The following is a 27,665-nucleotide window of genomic DNA, read 5'->3' on the forward strand; positions in this document are numbered from 1 at the left end:
TACAGTACACTTCCTCCTGCTATCTACCCAGTCACAATACAGTTCCTCCTGCTGTCTGATCAGTCACAGTACACTTCCTCCTGCTGTCTGACCAGTCACAGTACACTTCCTCCTGCTGTCTGACCAATCACAGTAAACTTCCTCCTGCTGTCTGACCAATCACAGTACACTTCCTCCTGCTGTCTGACCATATGATCTTCCTGCATATGCTGGGTGCTGCTGCAATCTGTGTAATAATATACATGAGGAAACATTATAATGAGAATAGATGTGCCAGAGGTGTCACTGGTCCTGTGCTAGAGGCGTCACTGGTCCTGTGCTAGAGGCGTCACTGGTCCTGTGCTAGAGGCGTCACTGGTCCTGTGCTAGAGGCGTCACTGGTCCTGTGCTAGAGGCGTCACTGGTCCTGTGCTAGAGGCGTCACTGGTCCTGTGCTAGAGGCGTCACTGGTCCTGTGCTAGAGGCGTCACTGGTCCTGTGCTTGAGGCGTCACTGGTCCTGTGCTAGATGAGTCACTGGTCCTGTACTAGAGGGGTCACTGGTCCTGTACTAGAGGTGTCACTGGTCCTGTACTACAGGGGTCACTGGTCCTGTGCTCGAGGCGTCACTGGTCCTGTGCTAGAGGTGTCACTGATTCTGTGCTAGAGGGGTCACTGGTCCTGTGCTAGAGGGGTCACTGATCCTGTGCTAGAGGTGTCACTGATCCTGTGCTAGAGGGGTCACTGGTGGTCCTGTACTAGAGGGGTCACTGGTCCTGTGCTAGAGGGGTCACTGATCCTGTGCTAGAGGTGTCACTGATCCTGTGCTAGAGGGGTCACTGGTGGTCCTGTACTAGAGGGGTCACTTGTCCTGTGCTAGAGGTGTCACTGATTCTGTGCTAGAGGTGTCACTGATTCTGTGCTAGAGGGGTCACTGGTCCTGTGCTAGAGGCGTCACTGGTCCTGTGCTAGAGGCGTCACTGGTCCTGTGCTAGAGGTGTCACTGGTCCTGTGCTAGAGGAGTCACTGGTCCTGTGCTAGAGGTGTCACTGATCCTGTGCTAGAGGGGTCACTGGTCCTGTACTAGAGGGGTCACTGGTCCTGTGCTAGAGGCGTCACTGGTCCTGTGCTAGAGGCGTCACTGGTCCTGTGCTAGAGGTGTCACTGGTCCTGTGCTAGAGGAGTCACTGGTCCTGTGCTAGAGGGGTCACTGGTCCTGTGCTAGAGGTGTCACTGATCCTGTGCTAGAGGGGTCACTGGTCCTGTACTAGAGGGGTCACTGGTCCTGTGCTAGAGGCGTCACTGGTCCTGTGCTAGAGGCGTCACTGGTCCTGTACTAGAGGTGTCACTGGTCCTGTACTAGAGGGGTCACTGCTCCTGTGCTAGAGGGGTCACTGGTCCTGTACTAGAGGTGTCACTGATCCTGTGCTAGAGGCGTCACTGGTCCTGGACTACAGGGGTCACTGGTCCTGTACTAGAGGCGTCACTGGTCCTGTGCTAGAGGGGTCACTGCTCCTGTGCTAGAGGGGTCACTGGTCCTGTGCTAGAGGCGTCACTGGTCCTGTGCTAGAGGGGTCACTGGTCCTGTACTACAGGGGTCACTGGTCCTGTACTAGAGGGGTCACTGGTCCTGTGCTAGAGGGGTCACTGGTCCTGTGCTAGAGGGGTCACTGGTCCTGTACTACAGGGGTCACTGGTCCTGTACTAGAGGGGTCACTGGTCCTGTACTAGAGGCGTCACTGGTCCTGTACTAGAGGGGTCACTGGTCCTGTACTAGAGGGGTCACTGGTCCTGTACTAGAGGGGTCACTGGTCCTGTACTAGAGGGGTCACTGGTCCTGTACTAGAGGCGTCACTGGTCCTGTACTAGAGGGGTCACTGCTCCTGTACTAGAGGTGTCACTGATCCTGTGCTAGAGGGGTCACTGGTCCTGTACTAGAGGTGTCACTGATCCTGTGCTAGAGGTGTCACTGGTCCTGTGCTAGAGGGGTCACTGGTCCTGTACTAGAGGGGTCACTGGTCCTGTACTAGAGGCGTCACTGGTCCTGTACTAGAGGGGTCACTGGTCCTGTGCTAGAGGGGTCACTGGTCCTGTGCTAGAGGGGTCACTGGTCCTGTACTAGAGGGGTCACTGGTCCTGTACTAGAGGCGTCACTGGTCCTGTACTAGAGGGGTCACTGGTCCTGTGCTAGAGGGGTCACTGGTCCTGTGCTAGAGGTGTCACTGGTCCTGGACTACAGGGGTCACTGGTCCTGTACTAGAGGGGTCACTGGTCCTGTACTAGAGGGGTCACTGGTCCTGTACTAGAGGTGTCACTGATTCTGTGCTAGAGGGGTCACTGATTCTGTGCTAGAGGGGTCACTGGTCCTGTACTAGAGGGGTCACTGGTCCTGTGCTAGAGGGGTCACTGATTCTGTGCTAGAGGGGTCACTGATCCTGTACTAGAGGTGTCACTGGTCCTGTACTAGAGGGGTCACTGATTCTGTGCTAGAGGGGTCACTGATCCTGTACTAGAGGGGTCACTGGTCCTGTACTAGAGGTGTCACTGATTCTGTGCTAGAGGGGTCACTGATTCTGTGCTAGAGGGGTCACTGATCCTGTACTAGAGGTGTCACTGGTCCTGTACTAGAGGGGTCACTGATTCTGTGCTAGAGGGGTCACTGATCCTGTACTAGAGGGGTCACTGGTCCTGTACTACAGGGGTCACTGGTCCTGTACTAGAGGTGTCACTGGTCCTGTACTAGAGGGGTCACTGGTCCTGTACTAGAGGGGTCACTGGTCCTGTACTACAGGGGTCACTGGTCCTGTACTACAGGGGTCACTGGTCCTGGACTAGAGGGGTCACTGGTCCTGTGCTAGAGGGGTCACTGGTCCTGTACTAGAGGGGTCACTTTCTGAAAGAGTGCTGAGCAGGTAACCATACCCCTACCATACATCAGCATCACAATGCTGCCCACTGTGCGACCGCTCCCTGCTCCTTATTCCAGTGCATGTGACTAGCTAGGACGGCTATCTGACTCCTGATCAATCTTCATTCTATGCTAAGTGATATTGCTATGGCATTGCTGCTATCTAGTCTGATACACCCTGTAATCCTCACACTCACATTACTGGGCGATTAGCTGAAGGACAATGAGAACAGCCGCTGGGAACTGACAAGTCTCAGAGCGCATAGAATGCGCCATCATCGCCGCACAGGCCCCGTGGCTTCCTCTGATGAGAAATACCAAGCCGTTTCATAAACACAAACGAGCGTGCTGACACTTATTTCAGCGCCTGAGGAAAATAGCAAATAAATACATGTTTTGTTGTGTTTGATCCTGCGAGATCTCCGGCCAGAATCAGAAACTCTCCCGACAGAGCCACAGGGGCAAAGCAATCCACATGGACATGTACAGGGCCAGAGCCAAGGACAGGACGCAGCTACATACACGGTGTGGCCTCTCTCCTTGTAGGAGCACACATGCTGGACGCTAGGACCCGGGGTCTGCTGGTGTGGTATAGGATTCCAACAGTCGGGATCCCGACAGTCATTAGCCCGACGTCGGGATCCCGACTGCCCGGACTCAGACAGCATGGTGAGCGCAACAAAGCCCCTTGTGGGCTATTCTCTTCTCCCTCTATGGGGGTCGTGGACCCCCACGAGGGAAAATAGCGGGTGGCCGTCGGGCACCTGTCTGTCAGCGTTTTGACAGTCGGGATCCCGACGTCGGGTAAATGACTGTCGGGATCCCGACTGTCGGGACCACGTCCGGCACCCGGGTCTGCAGGGAGGTGCACCTCGGACCTCATGTGTCCATGCATTACCCTGTACCTGCTCACCAGTAAACCCAACAGGTCTTGCTAAGGAAGATCAGTGGGGTTTGGAGACACCACACAATCCTTTTGGGAGACACATTCGTCGCCAGTTTGTAAACTTCACCTAAACTTCACCTAAAAGTCCCCCAAAGCACATAGGTCTAGTAAGAGGGTACCGCAGGCCAGCCATTGCTTGGGTCACATCAGCTGCTTCTGACAATGCCGCCCTACCCCCGGGGTCCGAATCCCCGAACCAGATTGGCGAAAATTGTAATCTGTGATTTTCTATAAATGTGGGGCTACCTGAATTTGCCCCATGTTCCCGGTCACGGGGCATCCCTGCACCTCCCTATCCATGAGTACATTAACAGACAACACTGGAGGAGTCACTACAACAGCGAGTACCAAGAGCTACGGACAGGACGTACGGCCACAACTTGTGTCTTATTGGGGCAAAGGCGTCACCAGAAGGATTTCCTATAATAGGCAGCTTATTATATGTTATATATATATATATGTATATTAGGATATCGCTATGTGAATAAAACCAGTGAATTTCATGTTCGCATATAAAGCAGAATGTTGTACTTGTTATTACTAATTCTATACATATAGCTCATATTGGGCTTCTTGGGCTACACTGACACCCACCACTGTCGCATCGTCTCTGTCCGATGGCGTGTAACTGCTGATCCGTTAGTACCATCGCTGCAGATTGGGTCATTATGCAGAGTCTCTGTAATCGCGCAGGCTGCGCTGCTCTCCCAGGATGCAGTGGGCTCTCCTATAGCAAGTAAGATCGCAACTGCTAATTTATGCACGCCCAGAAACCGCCCACACTCGCTGCACATGTGCACAGCGGTCCGTAGGCATGCACAGTAAGGACACATTGACCATGGTGCATAGAACAGGCGATTTGCGACCACACCTGAATGAGCCCCATGGTACTCACTAAACCTCCTCTCTGACTGTGATGGGTTCTGTGTAATAGAGAGTGATGGTCACCTTATATGGAGATTGCTGCTAAGCGGTTATTAGACAGCAGATTTGTCACTGATTACGCCGCAGTAAAACACCTTCAACGTTCAGTAAACGCGCCTCATTTATACTTCATTATCGGCAAACTCTATGTAACTTAAATTTACTGACGTGTGGGGAAATGGCGCTTGTTGTCAGCTTTCTGACCGAGGATAAATGGATCTTACAGATCAGGGACACAGCGAGGGGATCACTACAGGGGTTCATGATCCCGGCGGTCAGTATACTGACATCGGAATCCTGACTATTGGGCTGTATACCACACCCCGCGACTGAGAGGGCTCGGACATCTGAGACCCCCTCACTCCTCAGTTTGCAGACATTGTGGTTCCCAAACTGTGTGCTGTGGCACCCTGGGGTGCCTCAGGACCATTGCAGGGTGCTCAGGGTTGGTGGTCCGGGACCAATTACTGGACAACAAACTTCAACATTTTTTGTACTATCCTAAAAATTACAAATTTTAGGCTGCTAAAAACGAAATGAGTCTGAAATATTTGTTGCCGTTTTATAGTTATTCACATTTGTTGTTTTCCATACCAAATAGCGTAATATACATGCACAATACCAACAATAATACACATCATTGCATTAATGACACTTTCTTTTTGCAAGTCGCTTGTACACGATTTCCAGGGCTCTGACAAGTGTCCTATAGTCTGCTAGCATTGAAGCATTCCATTTCCCTGGAATCTCTTCTCCATCTCAGAAATATCCTGGTGAAAACGTTCAGTGTGTCATCACTAATGGCGCCACAGTTACTGGGAAAAATCTAAGTGACAATGAAGAAAATGCATCTTCAAAGACATAATGCACTCAAGTGTCTGATGAGGAAATCACACTGATGCACTCCCTCACCCTGCGGCCTGCGCTCTATAACACTGACGCACTACCTCACCCTATGGCCTGCGCTCTATCACACTGACGCACTCCCTCACCCTGCGGCCTGCGCTCTATAACACTGATGCACTACCTCACCCTATGGCCTGCACTCTATCACACTGATGCACTCCCTCACCCTGCGGCCTGCGCTCTATAACACTGACGCACTCCCTCACCCTGCGGCCTGTGCTCTATCACACTGATGCACTCCCTCACCCTGCGGCCTGCGCTCTATAACACTGATGCACTACCTCACCTTATGGCCTGCGCTCTATCACACTGACGCACTACCTCACCCTGCGGCCTGCGCTCTATAACACTGATGCACTACCTCACCCTGCGGCCTGCGCTCTATAACACTGACGCACTCCCTCACCCTGCGGCCTGCGCTCTATCACACTGACGCACTACCTCACCCTGCGGCCTGCGCTCTATAACACTGATGCACTACCTCACCCTGCGGCCTGCGCTCTATAACACTGACGCACTCCCTCACCCTGTGGCCTGTGCTCTATCACACTGATGCACTACCTCACCCTGCGGCCTGCGCTCTATAACACTGATGCACTACCTCACCTTATGGCCTGCACTCTATCACAATGATGCACTACCTCACCCTATGGCCTGCACTCTATCACACTGACGCACTACCTCACCCTGCGGCCTGCGCTCTATAACACTGATGCACTACCTCACCCTATGGCCTGCACTCTATCACACTGATGCACTACCTCGCCCTATGGCCTGCGCTCTATCACACTGATGCACTCCCTCACCCTGCGGCCTGCGCTCTATCACACTGACGCACTACCTCACCCTGCGGCCTGCGCTCTATAACACTGATGCACTACCTCACCCTATGGCCTGCACTCTATCACACTGATGCACTACCTCGCCCTATGGCCTGCGCTCTATCACACTGACGCACTCCCTCACCCTGCGGCCTGCGCTCTATAACAATGATGCACTACCTCACCCTATGGCCTGCACTCTATCACACTGATGCACTACCTCACCCTATGGCCTGCGCTCTATCACACTGATGCACCATCGTTGCCATTGCCATCGATGGCAATTCTCCAACAGGCCATCGATAGTGCTAAACTATGCAATGGATGACCATCGATATTTTTACATATCGATGGTCATCCATTGTGTTTGATTGATTGGAATGTGGGCCAATCAAAACACGGTGGCTTCGCGGGTGTCAGGGGCCGTGTCCCGGCACTTTGCAAAAAAAAAAAAAGCATCATTTTGCTGTTCCATCGATGGAGGGAAACAATCTGGTTCTCCCCCATCGATGGCAAAAGTATTCGACATCGGCCATGAACCGATAATTTCGAATCATCGATGGTCGATGGCCATCCCTATGATGCACTACCTCACCCTATGGCCTGCGCTCTATCACACTGATGCACTACCTCACCCTGCGGCCTGTGCTCTATCACACTGATGCACTACCTCACCCTGCAGCCTGCGCTCTATCACACTGACACACTACCACACCCTGCGGCTTCCACTCTATCACATTGATGCACTACCTCGTCCTGCAGCCTGCGCTCTATCACACTGATGCACTACCTCAGCCTGTGCTCTATCAAACTGACGCACTCCTTCACCCTACGGGCTGCACTCTATCACAGTGATGCACCACCTAACCGTCCATCCAGACCTCCCGCAGGCTAGTTCTGCACCTCCCTGCTATTGCTTAACCCTCGTACCCTGCGACCTAACCCTCCCCCCCCCCCGCCTTACACTAACCACCCCACATATATCACACATACAGCATTCAGTCGACCTACAGTATCTGCAGAGTGCAGGGCAGGCAGGCTGGGTGGGCCTGGAATACAGCAGCCTCTCCTCTCCCTCATGCTGAGAAAGCAGCAGCAGCCACCTGTACCTCCACCCCCCGCCGAAATCCCCTCTAGCCCCGCCCACCCACCTAGCAGGGTAGCCTGGATGTTGGCTAACCATCTCAGGGGGGAGAGCCATAGGTGGGACAGTAACAGTGACACACATACAGCACTCAGTCTACCTACAGTATCTGCAGAGAGCAGGACAGGCTGGCGTGGCGGGCCTGGAATACAGCAGCCTCTCCTCTCCCTCATGCTGAGAAAGAAAGAAGCAGCAGCCACCTGTAGCTCCGCCTCCGTGCCGAATCCTCTCTAGCCCCGCCCCATCAGGTCCCGTGTAGTCCCGCCCACCCGCCGAGCACGGCACCCTGGCTGTTGACTAGCCTTCTCAGCGGGGAGAGCCATAGGTGGAACAGTGACAGTAACAGAGAGGGAGGGAGGCCAGTGCTGCGCTGATAGGCTATTAGCCCCATCTGTCACTATGACTCCGCCCAGCATTATACACACACTCACAGAGTGACAGATCTGGGCTATTATATAGGAGACATTAAGTTAATATGTTAATTGTTAGAACAAGGTTGCACGAGGACGCTACGCCACAGCAATACTTCACATTATTGTTACAATAAGCAGGATTCACGTTTTTATGATTCATTAAAACATAAATGCAAAAATAACCTGTTGTATGTTTCCGCCCTGGTTGGAAATGACACATAACCGTGTTTTCTGGGCAGTAATGTGCTAGAAATAACTGCCGACATGGATTCTCTGCGTGCTCCCGGCGGTGTCGGTGGTTACTGCTCCTTGTCCTTGAGAGCGGGGACGCTGCGCAGCGACAAGTGCACAAGATACCCGAGTTCATAAATTCTCCTCGGATGAGTTCAAAGCATTACCATGTAAGGAAGCCGTACAGACGGAGTTTATCTGATTATAGCGGTAATAATTACCCGGCTGTTTATTGCAGATAGAGGAATAATTCATGCAGGCAATAGGCCGTGCTGCCAATGACACTGCGCATTTAGTAAATATGCAAACTGTTCACTTCTAATTAAGCAAGCAAGGGGATGCCCTTATTAAATGTATCAACTAAGAGTGCCGTCCTGACAAGTGATGGATGTTACGTCGCACACACTCTCGCCACACAAATTATTGCTATGAACTTGGGGTTTAGCTTCATTAAGAGATCTTCTGGGATGGGTAAATGAGGATGGACAGCAGAACAAGGGCTCTCTGACAGATAATAATGTGACGCCGCTGCTCTCACGTTACTATATTACACTCTATTCAGCGGGAGACGCCCTGGATATACTGCTGTGATGGCCGCTGCATATACTGCTGTGATGGCCGGAGAAATATACTGCTGTGATGGCCGCTGCATATACTGCTGTGATGGCCGCTGCATATACTGCTGTAATGGCCGCTGCATATACTGCTGTAATGGACTATGTATATACTGCTGTGACGGCCGCTGCATATACTGCTGTGATGGCCGGAGAAATATACTGCTGTGACGGACGCTGCATATACTGCTGTGATGCATATACTACTGTGACGGACGCTGCATATACTGCTGTGACGGACGCTGCATATACTGCTGTGACGGACGCTGCATATACTGCTGTGACGGACGCTGCATATACTGCTGTGACGGCCGCTGCATGTACTGCTGTGACGGACCCTGCATATACTGCTGTGACGGACGCTGCATATACTGCTGTGACGGACGCTGCATAAACTGCTGTGACGGCCGCTGCATATAATGCTGTGACGGCCGCTGCATAAACTGCTGTGACGGCCGCTGCATATACTGCTGTGATGGACGCTGCATATACTGCTGTGAAGGCCGCTGCATATACTGCTGTTACGGCCGCTGCATATACTGCTGTGATGGCTGCTGCATATACTGCTGTGATGGCCGCTGCATATACTGCTGTGATGGCCGCTGCATATACTGCTGTGATGGCCGCTGCATATACTGCTGTGATGGCCGCTGCATATACTGCTGTGATGGCCGCTGCATATACTGCTGTGATGGACGCTGCATATACTGCTGTGATGGCCGCTGCATATACTGCTGTGATGGCCGCTGCATATACTGCTGTGAAGGCCGCTGCATATACTGCTGTGACGGCCGCTGCATATACTGCTGTGATGGCCACTGCATATAATGCTGTGACGGCCGCTGCATAAACTGCTGTGACGGCCGCTGCATATACTGCTGTGATGGCCGCTGCTCTCACGTTACTATATTACACTGTATTCAGTGGGAGACACCCTGGATATACTGCTGTGATGGCCGCTGCATATACTGCTGTGACGGCCGCTGCATATACTGCTGTGATGGCCGCTGCATATACTGCTGTGACGGCCGCTGCATATACTGCTGTGATGGCTGCTGCATATACTGCTGTGATGGACGCTGCATATACTGCTGTGACGGCCGCTGCATATACTGCTGTGACGGCCGCTGCATATACTGCTGTAATGGCCGCTGCATATACTGCTGTGACGGGCGCTGCATATACTGCTGTGATGGCCGCTGCATATACTGCTGTGATGGACACTGCATATACTGCTGTGATGGACGCTGCATATACTCTTGTGATGGACGTTGTATATACTGCTGTGATGGACGCTGCATATACTGCTGTGATGGATGCTGTATATACTGCTGTGACGGCTGCTCAGTGCAGGGACAGGAGAAACATAGCATGCTATTGGCTGATACAGATCAGGCGCTACTTGGCAATGAATTGGCTGATACAGGACAGGCATAGAGCAGACTTCTATTGGATGATACAGGACAGGCACAGCGGCCTTCTATTGGCTGATTCAGGACAGGCACAGAGCAGCCTTCTATTGGCTGATACAGATCAGGCACAGAGCGGACTTTTATTGGCTGATACAGATCAGGCACAGAGCAGCATGCTATTGGCTGAAACAGGACAGGCAGACAGCGGCCTTCTATTGGCTGATACAGGACAGACACAGACTCATTGTCCCAGCACTGTCTGTATCCATCGCTGGGATGATTCATACCTGGCTGCCAGCTGCTGTGATCAGAATGCTGCTGTTAATTAGAATGCTGCTATGATGAGAATGCTGCTGTGATCAGAATGCTGCTGTGATCAGAATGCTGCTGTGATCAGAATGCTGCTGTGATCAGAATGCTGCTGTGATCAGCAGTGTTTGAAGCTTTTGCGGCACATGCCACTAGCACTGGGGGATGAAACGTCAGGATGTCTTATCCCTGAGGAAGATGTAGAAGGGGGGAGCTGAAGCTCAGATACCTGACAAGTAGGAATAACAGAGGGGCCGCACCACACCAGCCCACCCCAGGCAGCAGAGGACGGTGGGTTATGGTATATAGGGAGAAAATCACTAAATCTCTTATATATTTAGCCAGATCTGTCACTCAACCCCTGTGTAGAACGTTCCTGTGTAGAACATTTTCATGTGTATAACGTTCCACCCCCTTGACATCACCTCCCCCCGCCCAGCCAGGGCTACAGTACACCACCACCATCCACCATTACTCCACAGCCACCATCCACCATTACTCCTGCACATCCCTACCCTCTGCCAGAACCCCCGCGACCCCCCTCCCGTGATTCGCGGGACCCCCCCCCTCCCACGATTCGCGGGACCCCCGCGACCCCCCCTCCCGCGATTCGCGGGACCCTCGCAACCCCCCTCCCGCGATTCGCGGGACCCCCGCGAATCGCGGGACTTCAGCAACCCCCCCTCCCGCGATTCGCGGGACCCCCGCGCCCCCCCTCCCGCGATTTGCGGGACCCCCGCGACCCCTCCCCCCGCGACCCCTTCCGCGAATCGCGGGACCCCCGCGACACCCCCCCCTCCCGCGATTCGCGCGACCCCCCCCCCCGCGATTCGCGCGACCACCCCATCCCGCGATTCGCGGGACCCCCGCGACCCCCCCCCTCCCACCGCCCCCTCCCGTGCTTCACGGCACCCCCCCTACTGCGATTTGCGACCCCCTCCCGCAATTCGCGCACCCCCTCCCTGCGATTTGCGGACCCCCGCCCCCTCCCGCGATTCACGGAACCCCCTGTAGCGCCCACCTCCCGCGATTTGCGGACCCCCACGGCACCGCTCGCGATTTGCGACCGCCACGTAATTCACACACCACCTCCAGCGCCCCCTCCCGCAATTTGCAGACCCCCTCCCAAGATTGGGGGACCCCCCCTCCCGCGATTCATGCCCCCCTCACGCAATTCACGGCACCCCCCCACACCCCCCTTCCTGCAATTCACAGCCCCCCACGACCCCCCCTCCTGCGATTCACGGACCCCCGCACCACCCCCCTGTGCCCCCCCTCCCTTGATACACGCCCCCTCATGCAATTCACGGCACCCCCCACACCCCCCCTCCTGCGATTCGCAGCCTCCCACGACCCCCCCTCCTGCGATTCATGACCCCTCCCGCGATTCACGGACCCCCGCACCACCCCCCCCCCGCGCCCCTCCCGCAATTCACGGACCTCCACAACCCCCCCTCCCGCAATTCACTAACCCCGACAACCCCCCTCCCGCAATTTGCGGACCCCCCTTCCCACGATTCAAGCCCCCCCGCGCCCCCTCCCACGATTTGCGGACCCCCGCCCCCTCCCGCTAATTGCGGATCCCCGCACACCACCCCCCCACTCCCGCAATTTGCAGACCCCCCTGACCCCCTTCCGGCAATTCCACCCCTCAGCGGACCACCGCAACCCAGCTCCCGCATTTCACGTACCCCCGTGACAATGGGGGATCCTGTACCGCCACAAGCAGGTACCGCCCCTAGGTGGGAAATCCGGCCCTGGCTGCCGCACTGCAGAATTTCCCACTGCCCTCTGCACCAGCGCCACAACTTTTATCAATGTCTTGCCCACATACCACTATTATACAGCCTCCTGCTCTCATGCACGCTTACTCCCTCCCAGTGGGAGGAGACGCTCACCCACTGCCGGGAGCTGCATACTGTCCCCCACCCTCCTTCAGTTCTAGGGATGCCCATCGACCATCAATGATTTCAAATAATCGATGGTTTATGGCCGATGTTGAATACTTTTGCCATCAATGTGGGAGGACAAGATGGTTTCCCTACAACGATGGCAAAGGAGAACCGATCGAGTTTCAAATTTTTTTAGGCCACCAAGTTCTGATTGACCCACGGCCTATTCAGTCAGATATAATGGATGACCATCGATAGCTACAACAATCAATGGTTATCGAAGTAATATGTTACTACTACCGATGGCAGGGTGCAAAATCGCCATCAATGCCAACCATCGATGGTGTCTGCACCAATGCCTATCCCTACTCCGCAACAGCCAAAAACCTTTATTACCCCTCATGCCCACACACCTCTATCACTACCCTGCCTCCTGTTCTCCTGCCCCATAACTTCTGCCAGTGGGGACCCGCTCACCCTGTGTTGCCCACATTCCCCTGTCATGCTTTACCGCCCAGCCTCCTTCTCTCATGCACCCTAACTCCTACCCAGTAGAAGGAGACACTGACTCAGGGCCACCGTCCTATACTCCTGTGCTGCCACGCTGGACCCTCACCCACTGGCAGAAGCTGCAATACAGGCATCTTTCATACAATTCTAACCATATTTCTCACAATACAAACGTTCACAAATTAAGGGGGCGCAGCCCCTTACGCCGGTGTGAAGAGCGCCCGTAGGGTGCGATGAATCACCTAGTATATTATATAAGGGGTGACCTGGCAACCGAACCCAGGTAGCAGCCGGGTTTGGGAATGACCTGGGTCTACATGCAGTGTGGGTCCAGTATACAGCATGGGGAGATTCAGGTTTCCCAGCACTTGGAGATGTCATAACACGCATGGAGGGCTGCAGCTGCCTCAGAATCAGGCCCTACAAGGAGGGAATGTGGATGTGGCTAGTTCCCCTTTGCTAGAAGGACCTGGATGTGATGTTATGTGAGGGCGGAAGTTGTTTGATGCCCTTACAGCATGTTTTTATTTGGTCTCTAATCTAGTTTGCTGTAAGTTATTTCTTTTATTTCAGGTGCATTGTATACAGGGGGGTTGCTTCGCTTACCATGCTTCGGGCACGGTGGCTATCTGCACTTGCCACAGGTTATTATTGCCTCCAGGAAGACGTTGACGCAGGGCTTGATGGGAAAGGTACTCCCGGTGAAGGGGATCTAGCTGCGACCAAGGGCGAGTGAGTATTCCATCCCCCACCAAAGCCCCTCCCCTCATCCCAATCCGCACGTTATATGGCAGATGCTTATTACTGGTTTGTGCCGAGCGGTGTGTGTATTACCAGGCAATACCCCCGAGGGGCCGTCTATGGCACTCTTACCTTACTAAGTTATTCTTCATGGTCAAACCTTCCAGGTACTTCTTCAGTGCGTAGTAATTGTGGACATACCTCCGGACATAGTAACCCCGCCATCTCTTCTGTATCTACAGAGAAGTCATACATCAGTCAGTTATTTACACTATAATCAGGGGAAGATATGCAGGTATGACATGGGCAGGCCGGATAGAATGTGACGGTAGATATAGAGCGCTCGGCCTATATTCTTATAGGTCAGGGCACCTCAGACTCCTGGGAATGACAGACTTCGGTGTGGTGTCTAGGAATAGTTGGCCGGTCGGAAGTGACTCTATAGTATCAGTTTGTTATCTATGAATCCCAAGGTTTCTCTCCACAGAATAGCTATATAATATTCTGGCTAAGAATTTCCCACCCAAGTGCCGTGTGGACCATTTATCTAGCGGGAGGGAAACTCATTGAAGGCGCAGTTGCTCAATGTGCCGGCTGGACATGTCCTTCTGTAATTAATGTACATCCACCCCTATATTTACCCTGACACGTAATGTACTATCATCGGCACAGATTGCAGCATTACTCACAATTCTCCCTCAATGTCATTTCTATAATACGCTTCCAGGTAGGAAGGACAAGGTCCCGTCTGTGTAGGGAATGTGCCTGATAATATGTACATAATGTACTTTACATGTGATCAGTTCTCTATATCGGTAACATGAATCTGCTGTGGATGGGAATTGGGGCCTTGGTGTCCATATCGCTACAGACCGTCCGCGGGGCCCAGGTGTGTCCCTGTCACTGTGTATGTGTTAGGTATGAGACTAAGGGATGGGGACGGAATGATTTATGATCAGAAGATAACGCCCTGTCGGCAGATATCGCATCCCTGCTGTCACTACAACAGGTCAACTAGACCATCAAATATGGCAGTCATATACTATATCTACCGGCATCATCAGTGCAGCGCTAATACTGACAAAGATGGGGCGGCAGAGGTGGTGGTGACCGATGGTGCTGCTGTACACGGTCACATCACTGCTACAGGTCACATATTCAGTCGTCCATTTGGTTTCTGGAATGTGTGCAGTGCTCACCCCTTGCTCCCCCTTGTGTGTGGGCCCAGGGACCGAACTACCCTCTGGGTGCACACCGGGTGGGAGGGACAGAGCTACCCCCTGGGTGCACACCGGGTGGGAGGGGCAGAGCTACCCCCTGGGTGCACATCGGGTGGGAGGGACAGAGCTACCCCCTGGGTGCACATCGGGTGGGAGGGACAGAGCTACCCCCAGGGTGCACACCAGGTGGGAGGGGCAGAGCTACCCCCAGGGTGCACACCAGGTGGGAGGGGCAGAGCTACCCCCCTGGGTGCACACCGGGTGGGAGGGACAGAGCTACCCCCTGGGTGCACACCGGGTGGGAGGGGCAGAGCTACCCCCTGGGTGCACACCGCGTGGGAGGGACAAAGCTACCCCCTGGGTGCACACAGGGTGGGAGGGACAGAGCTACCCCCTGGGTGCACACCGGGTGGGGGGGACAGAGATACCCCCTGGGTGCACACCGGGTGGGAGGGACAAAACTACCCCCTGGGTGCACATCGGGTGGGAGGGACAGAACTACCCCCTGGGTGCACACCGGATGGGAGGGACAGAGCTAACCCCTGGGTGCACACCGGGTGGGAGGGACAGAGCTACCCCCTGGGTGCACACCGGGTGGGAGGGACAGAGTTACCCCCTGGGTGCACACCGGGTGGGAGAGACAGAGCTACCCCCTGGGTGCACATCGGGTGGGAGGGACATAGCTACCCCCTGGGTGCACACCGGGTGGGAGGGACAGAGATACCCCCTGGGTGCACACCGGGTGGGAGGGGCAGAGCTACCCCCTGGGTGCACACCGGATGGGAGGGGCAGAGCTACCCCCTGGGTGCACACCGGGTGGGGGGGACAGAATTACCCCCTGGGTGCACACTGAGTGGGAGGGACAGAGCTACCCCCTGGGTGCACACCGGGTGGGAGGGACAGAGCTACCCCCTGGGTGCACACCGGGTGGGGGGGGGACAGAACTCTGGGATATGGGCCTTTGCTGGGGGGCAGTGGTAGACTCCAGGCAAGGGAAGGGGAGATAACAGATCACCTAATATTCCCAGTAAGCCAATAGGATGCGATGGGGGATTATCTCACAATAAGTCCAGAACTAGATGTATACAATACAGACGTCTCCCTCTATACATAGGAACGTGTGGCTGCAATATGACACAACAGCATGGATACAGCCATCAGGCAGATAGATACGTACCCAATCCCAGCGTACAGAAACAATAAACATGCTGTAACAATACAATACTAACACCTGTGACAGACACACAGTGCGATCCCCTGTACTGTCCAGTGTTATATATGTGAGGACGTGACACGTCATATGAGCGCCTGCAGCTATGCACATGTATGTGTAGCTCTGCATCAGCCCCATAAAGAAATATGTTGTTGGAATAATGACGTTGTTACACACTACCATATTTCTGCAAAAGTCTATCCCACATTCCCGTCTTTCCTGCCGCACGTCACATTCATTTTTTGCTTTTATAATTGTTATTTTATCCATCAGGAAATAGTACAGAAGAGTTACCCAGTGTAATGGCATTATAGCGATACGCTGGAACTGCCGGGCTGATATAATCTGGTATAATTCCCTCATTAATCACTTTCACGGCATGCTGTCTTCTGGGTGACAATCGCAGAAACAAAATCCAGGCGAGCTGGGCGCCCCCCAGGCGGCTCCTGGCCTAGTGCCACAGTCCAAGTATGGCGAGAGTCTGACTTACGGGGGTGAAAGGAGATGCCCACTGACATCACATAGGTCTAACATCAGATGGGCGAGGAGATGATTTATATACATTGTTATTCACTGTCCTGCTCATCTATGGTCAGAAACAAGCAGAACGAAGGGTTAATGATCATGGCTGCCAAGATCTAATAGAATGATAAAGGAACCCACAAATCTCCAGCTCACAAGTAGGTAGGTTAGATGCAGCAATCCTATATATATACACTGTACAGATATACTGTGGGCGAAATGTAATGGCAGGCGATTTTTTTGCGTTTTATTCCGCAAAATATGCAGTTTTCGGGCATTTCCCGAAAATCGCATATTTTATAGGGTGCGATTTGCGGCAAAAATCGCATTTTTTAAAGGTGCGATTTTTAGTTAGACTAAAAATCGCATCCAGATGTTTTCCCATTAAAAAGTATAGAACTCGCATATTTAATGGATTGCGATTTTTAGTAAAGGTTACTAAAAATCGCAAAAAAAATAGACCAGATTCGGCCTGGCGATTTTATCAGAAACATGCACAGATCATTGAGATCTGTGCATGGTTCTGGTGTAAAAAAATAGTTAAAACAAAAAAAAAGAAAAAAAACGGCGTGCGGTCCCCCTCCTAAGCATAACCAGCCCCGGGCTCAAAAAGCCGGTGCTGGTATCATAAAATCAGAGGGACAAACAAATAGGGGTTCCCTTGATTTAATGAAACCAGCACCAGGCTCAAGGTCCAGCGCTGGTTCCCAAAATACGGGGGACAAAATGACTAGGGGTCCCCCGTATTTTAAGAACCAGCACCAGACCCAACCAGCCAGCAGGGTAATGCCACAGCCAGGGGACACTTATTATATAAGGTCCCGCGGCCAAAGCATTATCCCCGTGGCTGGTCAGCATGGGCAGGGGTCCTGGGGAAGTGGGGACCCCCCCCCCCCAATGAAGGGGTCCCCCCCTCCAGGACTTACCAGCCCATGCTGAAAGTCCGGGGCTGTCCCCGATGCCCCTGGGCGGTGGGCATCGGGCTGATGAAAAGTGTAAAAAAAAAAGAATAAAAACTATTGTCTTATACTGTAGAACTATGAGTCCCAGCAAGCCTACCCCGCATGCTGGGACTTGGAGAACCACAAGTCCCAGCATGCGGAACATTAAAGGGCCCGCTGGCACTTGTAGTTCTACAGTACAAAAAATAGTTAAATAAAACACACTGACACCCTGAAAAATAAAAGTTTAATACATACATAACACACACATACTGATACTTACCTACCTTGAGCCCGTAGGTTGGTCCCTGGATCCTGGGTCCGGGGCTCCAGGGCTGAAGAGAAAGTCGGCTCCTGATGGGAGTGCGTCAGTGTGATAGAACGCAGGATGTGGGGTGAGGGAGTGCGTCAGTGTGATAGAGCGCAGGACGTGGGGTGAGGGAGTGTGTCAGTGTGATAGAGCGCAGGACGTGGGGTGAGGGAGTGTGTCAGTGTGATAGAGCGCAGGACGTTGGGTGAGGGAGTGTGTCAGTGTGATAGAGCGCAGGACGCGGGGTGAGGGAGTGCGTCAGTGTGATAGAGCGCAGTACGTGGGGTGAGGGAGTGTGTCAGTGTGATAGAGCGCAGGACTTGGGGTGATGTAGTGCGTTAGTGTGATAGAGCACAGGACATGGGGTGAGGGAGTGTGTCAGTGTGATAGAGCGCAGGACGTGGGGTGAGGGAGTGTGTCAGTGTGATAGAGCGCAGGACGTGGGGTGAGGGAGTGTGTCAGTGTGATAGAGCGCAGGATGCGGGGTGAGGGAGTGTGTCAGTGTGATAGAGCGCAGGACGTGGGGTGAGGGAGTGCGTCAGTGTGATAGAGCGCAAGACGTGGGGTGAGGGAGTGCGTCAGTGTGATAGAGCGCAGGACGCGGGGTGAGGGAGTGCGTCAGTGTGATAGAGCGCAGGACGTGGGGTGAGGGAGTGCGTCAGTGTGATAGAGCGCAGGACGCGGGGTGAGGGAGTGCATCAGTGTGATAAAGCGCAAGACGTGGGGTGAGGGAGTGCGTCAGTGTGATAGATCGCAAGACGTGGGGTGAGGGAGTGCGTCAGTGTGATAGAGCGCAGGACGTGGGGTGAGGGAGTGCGTCAGTGTGATAGAACGCAGGACGTGGGGTGAGGGAGTGCGTCAGTGTGATAGAACGCAAGACGTGGGGTGAGGGAGCGCGTCAGTGTGATAGATCGCAGGACGTGGGGTGAGGGAGTGCGTCAGTGTGATAGAACACAGGACATGGGGTGAGGGAGTGCGTCAGTGTGATAGAACGCAGGACGTGGGGTGAGGGAGTGCGTCAGTGTGATAGAGCGCAGGACGTGGGGTGAGGGAGTGTGTCAGTGTGATAGAGCACAGGACGTGGGGTGAGGGAGTGCGTCAGTGTGATAGATCGCAGGACGTGGGGTGAGGGAGTGCGTCAGTGTGATAGAGCGCAGGACGTGGGGTGAGGGAGTGCGTCAGTGTGATAGAGCACAGGACATGGGGTGAGGGAGTGTGTCAGTGTGATAAAGCACAGGACGTGGGGTGAGGGAGTGTGTCAGTGTGATAGAACGCAGGACGTGGGGTGAGGGAGTGCGTCAGTGTGATAGAGCACAGGACATGGGGTGAGGGAGTGTGTCAGTGTGATAGAGCACAGGACGTGGGGTGAGGGAGTGTGTCAGTGTGATAGAACGCAGGACGTGGGGTGAGGGAGTGCGTCAGTGTGATAGAGCACAGGACGTGGGGTGAGGGAGTGCGTCAGTGTGATAGATCGCAGGACGTGGGGTGAGGGAGTGCGTCAGTGTGATAGAACACAGGACATGGGGTGAGGGAGTGCGTCAGTGTGATAGAACGCAGGACGTGGGGTGAGGGAGCGTGTCAGTGTGATAGAACGCAAGACGTGGGGTGAGGGAGTGTGTCAGTGTGATAGATCGCAGGACGTGGGGTGAGGGAGTGCGTCAGTGTGATAGAACGCAGGACGTGGGGTGAGGGAGTGTGTCAGTGTGATAGAGCGCAGGACGTGGGGTAAGGGAGTGCGTCAGTGTGCGCAGGACATGGGGTGAGGGAATGCGTCAGTGTGCTAGAGCGCAAGACGTGGGGTGAGGGAGTCAGTGTGATAGAGCGCAGGACGCGGGGTGAGGGAGTGCGTCAGTGTGATAGAGCGCAAGACGTGGGGTGAGGGAGTGCGTCAGTGTGATAGAGCACAGGACGTGGGGTGAGGGAGTGCGTCAGTGTGATAGAGCGCAGGACGTGGGGTGAGAGAGTGTGTCAGTGTGATAGAGCGCAAGACGTGGGGTGAGGGAGTGCGTCAGTGTGATAGAGCACAGGCCGCAGGGTGAGGGAGTGCGTCAGTGTGATAGAACGCAGGACGTGGGGTGAGGGAGTGTGTCAGTGTGATAGAACGCAGGACGTGGGGTGAGGGAGCGCGTCAGTGTGATAGAACGCAAGACGTGGGGTGAGGGAGTGCGTCAGTGTGATAGATCGCAGGACGTGGGGTGAGGGAGTGCGTCAGTGTGATAGAACGCAGGACGTGGGGTGAGGGAGTGTGTCAGTGTGATAGAGCGCAGGACGTGGGGTAAGGGAGTGCGTCAGTGTGCGCAGGACATGGGGTGAGGGAATGCGTCAGTGTGCTAGAGCGCAAGACGTGGGGTGAGGGAGTGCGTCAGTGTGATAGAGCGCAGGACGCGGGGTGAGGGAGTGCGTCAGTGTGATAGAGCGCAAGACGTGGGGTGAGGGAGTGCGTCAGTGTGATAGAGCACAGGACGTGGGGTGAGGGAGTGCGTCAGTGTGATAGAGCGCAGGACGTGGGGTGAGAGAGTGTGTCAGTGTGATAGAGCGCAAGACGTGGGGTGAGGGAGTGCGTCAGTGTGATAGAGCACAGGCCGCAGGGTGAGGGAGTGCGTCAGTGTGATAGAACGCAGGACGTGGGGTGAGGGAGTGTGTCAGTGTGATAGAACGCAGGACGTGGGGTGAGGTAGTGCGTCAGTGTGATAGAGCGCAGGACGTGGGGTGAGGGAGTGCGTCAGTGTGATAGAGCACAGGCCGCAGGGTGAGGGAGTGCGTCAGTGTGATAGAGCGCAGGACGTGGGGTGAGGGAGTGCGTCAGTGTGATAGAGCACAGGCCGCAGGGTGAGGTAGTGCGTCAGTGTGATAGAGCGCAAGACGTGGGGTGAGGGAGTGCGTCAGTGTGATAGAACGCAGGACGTGGGGTGAGAGAGTGTGTCAGTGTGATAGAGCACAGGACGTGGGGTGAGGGAGTGCGTCAGTGTGATAGAACGCAGGACGTGGGGTGAGGGAGTGTGTCAGTGTGATAGAGCACAGGACGTGGGGTGAGGGAGTGTGTCAGTGTGATAGAACGCAGGACGTGGGGTGAGAGAGTGTGTCAGTGTGATAGAGCACAGGACGTGGGGTGAGGGATTGCGTCAGTGTGATAGAGTGCAGGCCGCAGGGTGAGGGAGTGCGTCAGTGTGATAGAACGCAGGACGTGGGGTGAGGGAGTGTGTCAGTGTGATAGAGCGCAGGACGTGGGGTGAGGGAGTGCGTCAGTGTGATAGAGCGCAGGACGTGGGGTGAGGGAGTGTGTCAGTGTGATAGAGGGCAGGACGTGGGGTGAGGAAGTGCGTTAGTGTGATAGAGCGCAGGACGTGGGGTGAGGGAATGCGTTAGTGTGATAGAGCGCAGGCCGCAGGGTGAGGGAGTGCGTCAGTGTGATAAACGGTCAGCTGACACCTTCTTCCTCCCATATCCGCCCTCTTTCGGTCACTGTCCTAGAGAAGGACTGTGTGAACGCTTTTTTCGCACAGATCCCTCGCCCAGCGGTGATCTGCTTTGTGCCGGTACAACACGCGTGTGCATTGCGGTGCACACACATGCTCAGTTTGGACCGGATTGCAGTCTTACAAAAAACGCAGCCGTACGATCAAGTCGCCCCGTGTATGGTCATTGACATTTTAACACAGTAAGTTTCTTAAACCATATTTCAAGCAATAAAGGGGTTTACAGGTTAAGGAGGCAGAGCCCCGTACAATGGTGTGAAGAGCGCCCATAGGGCACGATAAATCACCTAGTTTTGGGCAACTAACAAACCCCCGCCCCAACAAACAACTATGGGGGGTATTTAATGTGCCGCCACTATTCCCGACAGGGGAAATAGGGGAAATAGCGGCGGCTCACTATTCAATGCGGTCACTAGCAACAGCATTGAAGAGGGGTCACGGCAGAACACTGCTGGCCATGGATTGCCGCGATCCCGGCCGCAGAATGCCAATCCGCGCCTGTTTTCACGGCCACACCCCTTTTGCGCTGATCGACAGATCCTGCCTGTCGTTCAGCTGTTGGGCCAGGATCACGGCTGTCAGGAGGGATTCTAGATTGAATACCCCTATATGTATTACTAATATTACCTGCTTGATCTAATTCAGTATTGTGCCGGACTGACTCCCTATACCGATAAACGTCTGACCCACATCTGACATATACGTGTATACTGTACCTGTCCTTCAGAATGTGCGCGTGTGCGTGTGTGTGTGTGAGGGGGGGGGGGGGGGAAGGGTATATGTCTGCTAAATATAGGAATTAGGACTCCGAAATTAATCTTTATATTATGACATGACAGTGAAGTGTTCTTGGGTTAACACCGATTCTATTTCTGGACGACCTTCAGAACAATTAGGAAGTTATGACAATGATTGGAACAAAACAATTATTGTCGTTGAACAGATCATTTTGAACAAAGTGACTTGTGCTCAGCTGATTACTGCTTGTTAACGGACCGGATTTAAATGACCTCCTCTGCTAGTCGAATCAATGATGCATATTGCTCATTAAGGAACATCTACATGGAAGTGCTCTTATAAATAATGTTTATTTAAGCACTAAAATAAATGACCAAAAAAATGAATATGTGAAAGCCACTCGCTTCTAGAGACAGATTTGTTTTACAACAGGGTTTAGTGTTGTTGCAGAAATTGTGATAGACAGTAATCAGTAACGATACGATGTTTATGCATATAATAGCCAGATGAAAGTTACAGTGATGCAGTGGGGATATAGGGTACAGTAATGCAGTGGTGATATATAGGGTACAGTAATGCAGTGGTGATATATAGGGTACAGTAATGCAGTGGTGATATATAGGGTACAGTAATGCAGTGGTGATATATAGGGTACAGTAATGCAGTGGTGATATATAGGGTACAGTAATGCAGTAATGATATATAGGGTACAGTAATGCAGTGGTGATATAGGGTACAGTAATGCAGTGGTGATATATAGGGTACAGTAATGCAGTGGTGATATATAGGGTACAGTAATGCAGTAATGATCTATAGGGTACAGTAATGCAGTAATGATATAGGGTACAGTAATGCAGTGGTGATATAGGGTACAGTAATGCAGTGGTGATATATAGGGTACAGTAATGCAGTGGTGATATATAGGGTACAGTAATGCAGTGGTGATATATAGGGTACAGTAATGCAGTGGTGATATATAGGGTACAGTAATGCAGTAATGATATATAGGGTACAGTAATGCAGTGGTGATATATAGGGTACAGTAATGCAGTGGTGATATATAGGGTACAGTAATGCAGTAATGATATATAGGGTACAGTAATGCAGTGGTGATATATAGGGTACAGTAATGCAGTGGTGATATATAGGGTACATTAATGCAGTGGTGATATATAGGGTACAGTAATGCAGGGGTGATATATAGGGTACAGTAATGCAGTGGTGATCTATAGGGCACAGTAATGCAGTGGTGATCTATAGGGTACAGTAATGCAGTGGTGATATAGGGTACAGTAATGCAGTGGTGATATATATGGTACAGTAATGCAGTGGTGATCTATAGGGTACAGTAATGCAGTGGTGATATATAGGGTACAGTAATGCAGTGGTGATATATAGGGTACAGTAATGCAGTGGTGATATATAGGGTACAGTAATGCAGTGGTGATATATAGGGTACAGTAATGCAGTGGGAATATAGGGTACAGTAAATGCAGCGGGAATAATAGGGTACAGTAAAATGCAGCGGTGATATAGGGTACAGTAAATGCAGTGGTGATATATGGTACAGTAAAATGCAGCGTTGATATAGGGTACAGTAAATGCAGTGAGAATATAGGGTACAGTAAATGCAGTGGTGATATATAGGGTACAGTAAATGCAGCTGTGATATATAGGGTACAGTAATGCAGTGGTGATATATAGGGTACAGTAAATGCAGTGGTGATATAGGGTACAGTAAATGCATTGGTGATCTAGGGTACAGTAAATGCAGTGGTGATCTAGGGTACAGTAAATGCAGTGGTGATCTAGGGTACAGTAAAGGCAGTGAGTATATATGGTACAGTAAATGCAGTGTTGATATATAGGGTACAGTAAATGCAGTGGTGATATAGGGTACAGTAAATGCAGTGGTGATATATAGGGTACAGTAAATGCAGTGGTGATATAGGGTACAGTAAATGCAGTGGTGATATATAGGGTACAGTAAATGCAGTGAAGATATAGGGTACATTAAATGCAGTGGTGATATATAGGGTACTGTAATGCAGTGGTAATATAGGGTACAGTAAATGCAGTGCTGATATAAAGAGTACAGTAATGCAGTGGTGATATACAATACAGTAATGCAGTGGTGAGATATAGTAAAGTATTGCAGTGGTGACATACAGTACAATAATGCAGTGGTTAAAAATATATTACAGTATTGGGTACTTGTGTATTATCACGGCGCCCGTCTGCGCAACTTAGTTGGTGTAGTCAGATCTCATCGCAAGCGATCGCATGCGATTTGTGTGCGATGTGATGGTACTTGTGTAGTTTCACGGCGCCACTGCCCGCGGATTGCATCACATTGCATGCGATGGCATGCGATGCGATTTAGCACACCCCCACTACTACTTAGCACACCCCCACTATCCACGTCACCCCGAAGTGTGGCGATCTCAGCAAGTCACTGAGTCTGAAGCGTGGCGAGAGGACGCAGAATAGATGCCAAGTAATCAGTGTCCCCTCGTGGGGCTCCTCTCTTGGATCAAAGTCCCAGGCCAGGGGCAGGCAAAGGTTCAGGAGCTTTGTGACGGCATCCGCCCCGACTGACTTTTATCAACATGGAATGGCAGCCTGGAGCAGTGTCAGACAAGGTCCCCTACACTGCGCACTTATTGGCCCGGCCTGCACACTCTACCAATACCTGGCCAGCAGCAGCAGGGCAAAGCAGTGCCGTGATTTGCGGGTGGAAAGGGGGCGGGGTCTAAAATATGCACCACTAGATTTTAGGTAAAATATGCAATTACCGGTCAGAATGGGCAAAATATGCAAATATAATCCTGTCTCTAGTGATGTCTGTCAGAATCTATACGTTGTCCCTGTTATTAATAATAGGGGGGGGGGGGGACACAAGGATGTACTATTAATGGGAATAATTAGCAGGTGAGGAAAGTACACCACAATTACATCCTATGCACTAATTACTGTGACCCCATTTCTTACATTCACAGAGGCATAGCTACCTACAATCCCTTTTCCACCAAAGTTGCAGATCTGACCAGGGATTTGGAACACTGTTCCATGACGTCAGATCAGACCTGGGACTTTACCCCTATTCCACTGCGGCGCTGACCCGGGTCTTAGCCAGCACTAGGCAAGCACCAGCAAAACCAACAGAATGGGGCCCCTGAGGCATGGCATCAGTCCTGTTAGGTCACGCCCACAAAAGTAAGTTGCCCAGGTCATGCTGGGGTCAAGTTCAGCACACTGGCACCCAGCCTCTGGCACACACCATTACACAACCGGAGGCAGCCCTGACCACATGTGCCACCATGCCACCCAACCTGCTTACCAACCACCGAACACTGCAGTTGCAGAGGTATGGACTCTCAGTATGCTGTAAACGGGACCTGGGTTGGATTCCTGGGCAACTGGACCCATATTGATTTTTGGTCCTGTTTGCACTGAGCAAAAAGCTGAGCTGATGCAAGTTCATGGGCAAACACCTGCGCTTTTCAAGCCATTGGAAAAAGGGTATAATTCTGCCCATGCTCTCTGCACAGGTTTCATACATCTGCCCCACCTGCAGTGCACATGGTTTTGCCCATTTTGAGAACAGATTTGTGCTGCGATCAGTTCTGAATAAGGGCCTATGTTAAAAATATGAATTAATGAGTAAAACTATTTTCATTGTTTTTTTTTCCAATCACAAAATAGTTCCGTTACTGGAAGAAAAAAAACAAGCATTTCCATTTTACGCTGAGCGATTCTACAAATCATTTTTTATTATTAAACCACTACAATATTTTTTTTCTTACAAATATCAACGCGCACAAGCGCAAATCGGATAAGGACAGTTTACGTTTGCGCTGACTTTCCAGAAAAAAAAAAAATCTGGAAATGTTCCGGGTATTAATATTTAATGGGTGCTACAATTCTGTTTCATTGTTCTTAAAAATGTGAGAAAAATGGCTAAAATTAAAAATGTCATTTTTCTTCTTTTATAACTGAAGACGTTTTTATTGCAATTTAAATGTATATTTTATGTCCAGGAAAAGCTAAAATATCTTAGTTTACTGGTAGAAAGTGAGACTTTGACTCTTTTGAAAACATATTTTACAACAAAATCGCCGTTAATAAAACTTTGTTAGAAATGACCAAATATTACGCACTTTGAATTATTCAATGAAAAGCAACAATTATAAGAACCTAGAAATAAAAAATAACACAAACAAAATGTGATTTGCATTAATCACTGAACACAGTATTGCAATGTAAAAATATTCTGAGTTATTACTGGCTGGAATACAAGGCTAGCTCCTCCCACAACTACAGCTGGCCATACCCTAGGCGATGTACAATCTGGGCTCATCCCATGTGATTGCGGAGATCAATTGCATAAAAAGCATCCAAATGGCATGTGATTGACAGCAGGCCCGTGCGCTGCCTGCAAAAGCGCATCTGAGAAATCGTATGCTAAAGGACTATATATGATATATTGCATGCGATCCTGTACGGGCGGGGGAGGGATTGCGTGTGACTTCTCTGAAGGAAGAAGTCACTAAAGTGTATGAGGGCTGTAAGATGTATGGGAATAAGGCGATCTGTAATGAAATACAAAGTCTTATCTATTTCTGCTGATCGTTTCTGGGTGGGTTAAGTTTAGAATTCTTAAAGCCCCTCCCCACAGAGGAGCAGGCAGGGGGTGTTTCTGTGTACCCAGAGAGCCCCGCTGGCAGTGAATAGAGAGAATGGGAACAATAATATAATAGGGAGGAGGTCCTTGCAATACATTGCCTTAGGAGGCGGGGCTTAGTAGTATCGCACCTGTCCTCCACATTCTACAACATGCTGTTGCTGTAGGTAAGAGAGAGTGAGTGTGTGTTCAGTGTATCTTGTGTATGTATGAATTGTCACATATTTACCATACCTCCCAACTGTCACGATTTTAGAGGGACAGTCCCGATTTTCGGGTCCTGTCCCGCTGTCCCACCCGCGGCAGGCATTGTCCCGCTGCGGGGGGTGGCAGTTGGGAGACCCCCCAATCTAGTAGAATAGACGCTGTGCGCATGCGCACAGCGTCTATTCTCGTATGAAAATGAGGTTGCGGCTAATTAGCATAAGCCGTGCCCTCATTTGCATACGCCCCGCCCCCTTTTCGGGGGAGTGTCCCTATTTCTTCAGGCCAAAAGTTGGGAGGTATGTATTTACTAAGATGTGTATTCTACTTCACATGTGATGTTGCTATGGGCAACCTATCAGAAGCTAATTAATTTTTTAGCACCCTAGAAGATAGTAGACAGGATCTGACTGGTTGCCTATAGCAACATCACATGTGAAGTAGAAAACACATCTTAGTAAAATTTCCCCCACTGTGTGTTAGGATCCGTAGAGTCCCCGCCAACCCTAACTCCGTTGCCTCCGGATAGAATTGACGGACGCGTGCTAGGGCTAAGGCTTCACCTATAATAGCCGCGTTCGACAGAGCCCGTTAGTCAGGCTCCGCCC

General features: G+C 51.9%; 1 protein-coding gene across 2 annotated transcripts in view; it reads right to left on the reverse strand.

The window, feature by feature from the left end:
- Nucleotides 1–27,665, reverse strand: part of SPATA17 (spermatogenesis associated 17) — a 214,344-nt gene that overhangs the window by 135,845 nt on the left and 50,834 nt on the right. For both annotated transcript variants that reach the window (XM_083175149.1, XM_083175148.1), the window contains one exon: nt 13,882–13,985. In XM_083175149.1, the coding sequence (XP_083031275.1) occupies nt 13,882–13,985 (104 nt within the window). The remainder of the gene's footprint in view (nt 1–13,881; nt 13,986–27,665) is intronic.

This window comes from Crinia signifera, chromosome 3 (assembly GCF_055691185.1).
Source record: "Crinia signifera chromosome 3, ASM5569118v1, whole genome shotgun sequence".
Lineage (NCBI taxonomy): Eukaryota > Metazoa > Chordata > Amphibia > Anura > Myobatrachidae > Crinia > Crinia signifera.